This window comes from Pteronotus mesoamericanus, unplaced genomic scaffold (genome assembly GCF_021234165.1).
Source record: "Pteronotus mesoamericanus isolate MK-2021 breed Mesoamerican mustached bat unplaced genomic scaffold, CSHL_Meso_final contig_78, whole genome shotgun sequence".
In the NCBI taxonomy this organism is placed as follows: Eukaryota; Metazoa; Chordata; class Mammalia; order Chiroptera; family Mormoopidae; genus Pteronotus; species Pteronotus mesoamericanus.
Genome location: NW_026555258.1, coordinates 19,600,498 through 19,607,501, shown reverse-complemented (window position 1 = coordinate 19,607,501; position 7,004 = coordinate 19,600,498). Strand labels below are relative to the sequence as shown.

Here is a 7,004-nt window from a genome sequence, read left to right as displayed (position 1 = left end):
TGCAGATCAAACCATGTCCGTCTTACATGTAAATCCCCTACTGGCTATTGTTTGTATTCAGAATGAAATCTAGTGTCGTACCATGATCTGGCTCCTGTCTACCTGTGTTAGCCATTAGTGCTGCTCACCCGTGTTTCCATGTCTTCTCTCCATCTGTGCACATGGGGTGATTGCACTTTCTCACACCCCTCAAGGGGCGATAAGACCACGGGACTTGCTTTGGACAATGAAATGTGAGTAAAAGTGACTAGAGCCAGATTTCTTCTCCTGCTACAGTGATTAGGGAAACCAGTATCGATATGGCAGCGTCACAACATTGAAGCAGCCTGAATTGCTGGTAATAAATGCAGGAAAGCCGCCCTGGGAGTTTGCCCAAATCCATAGCAGGCTTTTGATGAGTTGGGGGGAGGGGGGCGGAGGGAGAAAGACACTTCTGTTGTGAGATTTGGGGGTTGTTTGTTACTGCAGCAAAACATAGCCTATCTGATTCACTATAGAGAGGGGGATTAGTTCTGGGAATCTTTTTTTTCTTAATTTTTAAAAAATCCTCACCTGAGGATATGTTTATTGTTTTTAGAGAGAGAGAAAAGAAGAAGAAGAAGAAGAAAAAGAGAGAAAGAGAGAAATGTTAATGTGGAAGAAACTGATTGGTTGCCTCCCATGCTCCCTGACCAGGGATCAAACACACACTTAGGTGTGTGCCCTGACTGGGGATCGAACCCACAACATTTTGTCTATAAGATGATGTTCCAACCAACTGAGCCACCTGGCCAGGGAGTGGGAATCCTTTTTAAAAAAATCGAAGGACACAGTTTTCTTTTTTCCAGAAAATTTTCTTGTTTTTCATTAGACTATAAAAAAAATTAACAACCGACTCATTAATTAGTCACAAAAAGAATCACAATGAATATCAAAATTGGAATGAGTTTCTGGGTGGTCCAAGGAGTGGGCACATATATATTTTTGACAGGCAATGACAATCTTAGTTACCCCTGGATGTGGCAAGACTATGCCAAGGGGGCCAACGATGTGGGTGACACTTTACGGAGATGATCAATATGAGGAAAAGGCACCTTCGATGTGTTTAAATATCATAACTCAAGTTAAATATTAACCAAGAAAGACACACTTTATTCCCCATCTCACCCAAGTAACACCTGCTTCATTTTCTCCGACGCTTAAAATCTCCCAGGAAGGAACTGAGTGATCCAAATTTGGCAGAAAAGGGAACAGCGTGTGGGAAACAGGAATTTTCCAAGCAGAGGCATTTCTTTGGCTCCTTCTGCTCAGACTCCTATGGCTACAGATCTTCAATGATGGGCAATGTTAATAAGAACTTAATTTAGAGGGAGGGGAGAGGGAGGGAGGGAAAGAGAGAAAGAGACAACAGACGAGTAGAAAAATAGAACAAAGGAAAGAAGGAAGGAAGGCAAGCAAGGGAAGGAGTGAGGGGAAGACAGAGGGACATGGCTCGGTGAGGACACGGTGGTGTGCAGCCTCAGTGAGAGGTGACCAACCCTTCCTAAAGGCCCCTTAAGCACCCAGCGTGGTAGGGGGCATGGTTCTGCCCCTCCTTACCCAGGGTGACCATACCTTGGGAAGCTCAAGCTGAAATGGGGTGGTCACTGCCAGTGAAAGCAGTGACTTGTAACTGAGCTGGCCTCCAGGCAGCGCAGCCAGAAGAAGGCAATTCTCAGAGCTCATCTTCTCCAGAACCTGTGAGAGAAATCACCAGAAGGTAGTGGAAACAAGATTGCCCACATTCATTGCCTCCAGGGCACTGCCAAGACATCCCAGGGGCTAGGGTCCCTGTTTAATGTGTCAAAATTCTCCTGTAGGAGGGACGGAGCAGGTGTCCTGCTGGGCCTCCCAGGCTCCAGAGAAACGTCTCACAGGAGCAGGAGGGGGCTGCGTTGAGCAGACAGCATTCTTTCATCCTGAGCTGTGGGCAGTCTGATCTGAGCAACCTCTCTTCTTTTGAAGCACAAGGCCCTGTGCCCGCTGTGAAGTTCATTTCCCACAATCCCTACCATGGAGTTAGTCCAATTCTGCTCACAACTAGAGGCCCTCATTGCAGCTCTGCCTCTGGGTTCTCTGATGAGACCACAGATGGCTTCAAGGTGTGGACACCTGGCAGAGGGAAACCTTCAGGCTGGGCCATATAAGCCCAGGTTCCGGGCAGCTTGGGAGATCCGGGGAGTTTTCCTCTGGGGAAATGGATAGTGAGCTGGTTTTCCAGACCCACACTGGTTCTTCATGAAAGAAGGGCACCGAATGCCGTTGTTTACGTTGGATCCCACTGCCTGCGTTGGGGTTTCGCCCACCGGACACTCAGGCATGACTGCCTCTGGGATCGTGGTCTCTTGCTGAGTCATCTGCTTGTTTTCAAGCGAGCCTGGGTCTCCTTCCCGAGGCAGCCTTTGCTCAGACCCCGTGACCTCGCCCTTGTGTTTTACACGATGACTGGTCTCCTGGTGGAAGGTTTGGACCGAGCAGTGCATCTGTAGGTGCGTGCGCCACGGAGCCCTGAAGACCTGCGGATAGCCTCTGTCCGCCTCCTCCGCCATCCCCGCCGCCTCAGGGTCCACCTTGTCCAGGAACAGTGAATGCCTCCTCTCCTTGTTAATCCAAACAGCACTGACCATGGGTTCAGCGGGAGCAGGCGTGTTCTCTCCTGAGAAAGCAAAGGCACAAGCAGGGTCACCAGGGGAAGGCACGTGGGCAGCTCTCATTAAAGGAGGCTATGCCCCAAACGTCAGAGGCCAGGGGCTCCGTACACTGCGCGTGTGTGCACGCATATACACGGACACACACGTGACCCCACGCACAGGTGCTCGCACAGGTGCACTCCCTCCCAGCCTTGCTCATGCACATACTCGCACCCATGCAGGCTGTCTCTGTCTCTCTCTCTCTCACACACACAATCAATCATTCATTCATACAACAAATACTTATCGAGCACTTATTATGTGCCAGGCATTATTTATTCTAGGTCCTGGAAATACAGCCGGGAACATGGAGAAAAAATCTACACCTGCACAATGTGTTCTAGTGGGGTAGAGAAGCAATAAGCACATGCATATAATAAAGTTTCGGGTGGTGATCAATGGCATGGAGAAAAACTCCGGCATAACAGATTTATTAATAGACCTCAGTTTTGGACTGCATTGACTGCTCTTCCTAGGAAGAGCGAAGGAACTAGCATCTCAGACTGAAAGGGTGTCAAGGAACGAAGGCACACCTGTGGCCCCATCAGGCTGCTCACACGCTCACCCATGGGGCACGGCTGTGTGTTGTATGATTCTGACAACGGGCTGACCACACACGGGGGAGGGCTGGCCCTCATCCTTCCTTCCCACAGCCTCCATTCTGGGACACATTTGCAGCGCCTACCGTTTCCCTGAAGGACGAGGCTGCCAACCAAAGTCTCTCTTCTGCAGGGACATATTCTTACCACCTTGCGAAACATGATAATTTCCTGTCAGCTCTGGGTGGCCGTGAGGGCTGTGGGAATGAATGCCTGAAAGGCATTTTCTTATAGCAAGTAGGCCTGTGGCCAGTCTGGAGGGCCCTCTGAAATGTCAGCAAAGGTCCCTTGAGCTTTCTGGCATTTGTCACCCGCAGGGCCTCCTGTGGGTGACAAAGTGTATGGCAGCAGTGGAGAGATGGTGCTGGAGGAATAGAGTCAGAGGAAGCCCCTGAGCTCCAGTCCTGGGAACCCAGGAGATACAGGGGACGGAAGCAGCCATCTCTGCCATGTCACCACCGTCCCGGACACACTAGCTCCAGCGGGAAGACAGAAGATTGTTCCTGCTTCCTTCCTGCACGGCTATTTTCTTAGTGTGACAAGCATGGAAACCTTTGCAGATATGCAACATACTCTGTATTTATTTGTGAAAGAGGAGGAGGGGGACGTGGTGCTTCCTTAATTCCCCGCCCGTGGCTCAGTTCGCCGGAAGATAGGGGTTGGGGAGGAGGCATTTTGAGCTCCTCCTTGGATTCTCTCTTCAGCTGGATGGAGGGACAGGGAATGGAGGTCTGAAAAGAGGGGTTGCCTGAGAGAGCTGTTAGGAATGTCAGCTGAAACGTGCATATAAACCACCCAGCCCAGACGTGAGTTCTCACCCCCAGTCCCTTTTCCCTGGGACAAGTCCCACCCCACCCGCATGTGACAAAATCACGTGCCTTTTAGACGCCAGCCACACGGGCACAGCGCCTTCCCCGGACCCTAGCTCATGCTTCCGCGGTGCCCTTCTGCTGGTTGCATCAGGGCAGCGATGTTGCTCCTTGGAACAAAATGTTTAGAATCTAGATCCATCCCATAATACGAAGACAGGATGAAGGAAGCTAATTCAAGGGTGCTTCCTTCCATGAATCAGCTCCCAGAATACCTGCCCTTCCAAACACAACCCAATGTCTTGAGACACTGGAACCTAGTTTTAGTTGGAGCCGATCTCAACGGTCACTGTATCCTCCTGGGTGTCTGTGTACGGGACAGAGTCACTGCCTCCTAAATTTCCTCTACATGCCTGGCTTCATGACATGAATATCTCCTGTTGTTTCCTAGTGTGAAAAAAAAATAATTGTGGTAAAACACACATAAGATTTAGTATGTTAACGATCTTAAGGGTACAGCGCAGGAGCGTTAAATACACTCACACTGCCATGCAGCTGATCTCCAGAACTTGTTTCATCTTCCCAAGCTGGACTCCGGACCCGTGAAACCACAACTCTCTGCTTCCCTCGCCTCCCTGCTCCTGGCAACCACTCCTCCACTTTCTGTCTCTGTGCATTCGACAGCTCCAGGTACCTCATATAAGCAGAATCACACAGTATCTGTCTTCTTGTGACTGGCTTATTTCACTTAGTATAATGTTCTCAAAGTCCAACCATGGTTACCCAAGGCCCAGCCTGTGAATGAGTTTCCTTCCTTTTTAAGACTATAATGTTCCTCTTGCTATCAGTTTGCCTGCCCTCTCTTGTCTCTCCATGCTTCTCTGCCTCAGCTTGTTTCTAAATGGTGGACTATTCCAGAACTCTAATTTTCATCCTAGCCTCTTAGCGATTTGTATACTGACCTGCTGCAGTTTTACCCATGCCCACGGCTTCAACTACAAATCTCTGTCTCCAGCCCCAGTTACTTCCCTGAGATCCAGGCGGGTTGGAAGTCCTACAGACAACTGTCTCAAATGCAGCATATTCACAAGCAAATTTCTCTCTCCCTCCCCAACGTCTTTGTCTTCTGTAAGCCCTATCTCACCGCCATCTACCCTGCTGCGCAAATACAGGCACGATTCCTTTTTTGTTTCCCTAGCAACATTTTTACCTTATTTTTGTAAATTTAGCCTGATTTCTTCCTGGAGCAGGGAGCTCGGGGTTACAGAACGCACGAGGAAAGGCCAGCTGGGAGGGGTAGGGGCAGGGGATGGTGAATTCCATGGGACATGTTGAGTTTGAGTTGTCTTTGGTACCTGGATTCATGAGTCTGAATTGCAGGTGTGTTAAGCATGGTGCTTTCATTAGATAGTGGTTTAATAAATGTTTGCTGAATGAATGAATGAATGAATGAACACCCTTGAGGATGAGATAGGGTTTTAGGAAGCTTTCAGCTTAAGCCTGCCTGCAGAGATGGGGGGCAGTGTTATTTGGCTGTGACAGTTTAGTTCAAATGGATCCCACTGCTTGGCAACAGCCCGAGTAATGGAAGATGGTCGCCTTCATCTCAGAAGTGGCAGTTCTGTCTCCAAAAGGCAGCGCACTTCCTGTCCAGGATGGTGAGGTCCCTCTGGCTCCTGATTCCTTTCCAGCCTGGTCTACTGTGCATGGGTTACTCAATGAGTGCTGAACTGTACAAATAACCATAGAAATTCCCAGGCACAGCGTCGACATTTCAGGGGACTTTCCTACCTCCCTTGACCTGTTCCCCTGTTAGAGGTTGAAGGGCTGGGGTTTGACAATTGCTTGATTCCTGACCTCTGTGTTCCTAACTTGCTCCAGCAATGAAATCTGAGTTCCCAAAGGGAACATGTTTCTCCCCTCAAAGAGGGGGCTTCTGTGTCTCATGCCACCTCCCTGGCTGCTGTCTGAGGCTGTGAGGAGCAGGTTCCCGGAGCCTTGCCCTTCCTCTGGCCAGCACCCAGGCTTCGGGGATGCCACGTCTTCTCTCTCCTGTGCCAGTTTCTTGGGTTTGCAGGAGGTGCCTGGGTTGCACCCAGCCAGGAAGCAGAGCTTCCATCTCCCCACCTGGCTTAGCAGGGGGCCCAGCCTGGCTCACCTGGCAGACCAGTCCAGCAGGATCAGAACAGAAGAGCAGAGGCCAGGGAGCAGCAGGCTGCTGGCCGCACGCCTGGTTGGGGCCCCTGGCTCAGTAGGCAGGGGGACTGAGTCCAGCAGGGCTGCCCTGAGCCAGCCTCCCTGCTCTGGCTCCGGCTCCGGCGGGCCTGCGTTCCTGCTCTTGCCCACCAGGAGGGCCCGCAGAGCCCTGGCCCTGCGCAGCCCGCAGCTCCGGACCCCCAGCCACCCCGTCCACCCACATCCTCCACTGCTGTTCCCAGCACCTGCCCAGCCCTACCTTTCGGGAGCACCACGAGGTGGGCCTGGACCCTCTGCTGCTGCCTCAAGCCTTCGTACTGGGCTCGCAGGAGCTGGATGCTGAGTGGGGGCCCTTTCCCCAGCGTCTGAGTCCTGGAGCCGTCAGCCATGAAGCAGGACCCCAGCTGCCAGAAGTGGGCCAGGCACAGGCTGGGGCAGGGCAACCCCTTCATCTGGATCCGGGAGAAAGGCAAACACTGGGTGGGGCGGAGCGGGGAGGAGTGGGAGGTGGTGGGGCTGACGGGTGTGGGGAGGGAAGTGAGGAGCAAGGTGGAAAGATGCACGGGAGGAAAAAGGAGGTGCTGGCAAGGGGAAAGCTAAGCGAAAAAGAAGCAAAGTGGAGGGAAATGCAGGGCCCAGCAAAAAGGTGGGAGGAGTGAAGCTAAATGTGGGGTGGGAGGGTGGGGCTGGGG

General features: G+C 51.6%; 1 protein-coding gene across 1 annotated transcript; it reads right to left on the bottom strand.

Moving 5' to 3' along the window:
- Positions 1 to 2,147: 2,147 nt before the first annotated feature.
- On the bottom strand, positions 2,148 to 6,764 carry CUNH9orf152 (chromosome unknown C9orf152 homolog). The gene is made up of 2 exons (XM_054584930.1): positions 6,572 to 6,764; positions 2,148 to 2,674 (listed from the first exon to the last, which is right to left on the bottom strand). The coding sequence occupies exons 1-2, from the start codon at positions 6,762 to 6,764 to the stop codon at positions 2,148 to 2,150; spliced, it is 720 nt and encodes a 239-aa protein (XP_054440905.1).
- Between the last annotated feature and the right edge of the window lie 240 nt (positions 6,765 to 7,004).

Bases quoted from the DNA above. Each gene is read 5' to 3' on its own strand.
- CUNH9orf152 (XM_054584930.1), bottom strand. From the start codon at position 6,764: ATGAAGGGGTTGCCCTGCCCCAGCCTGTGCCTGGCCCACTTCTGGCAG. The intron at 2,675-6,571 runs GTAGGGCTGGGC...TTGCTTTCTCAG, and splicing joins CCTCGTGGTGCTCCCGAAAG to GAGAGAACACGCCTGCTCCC.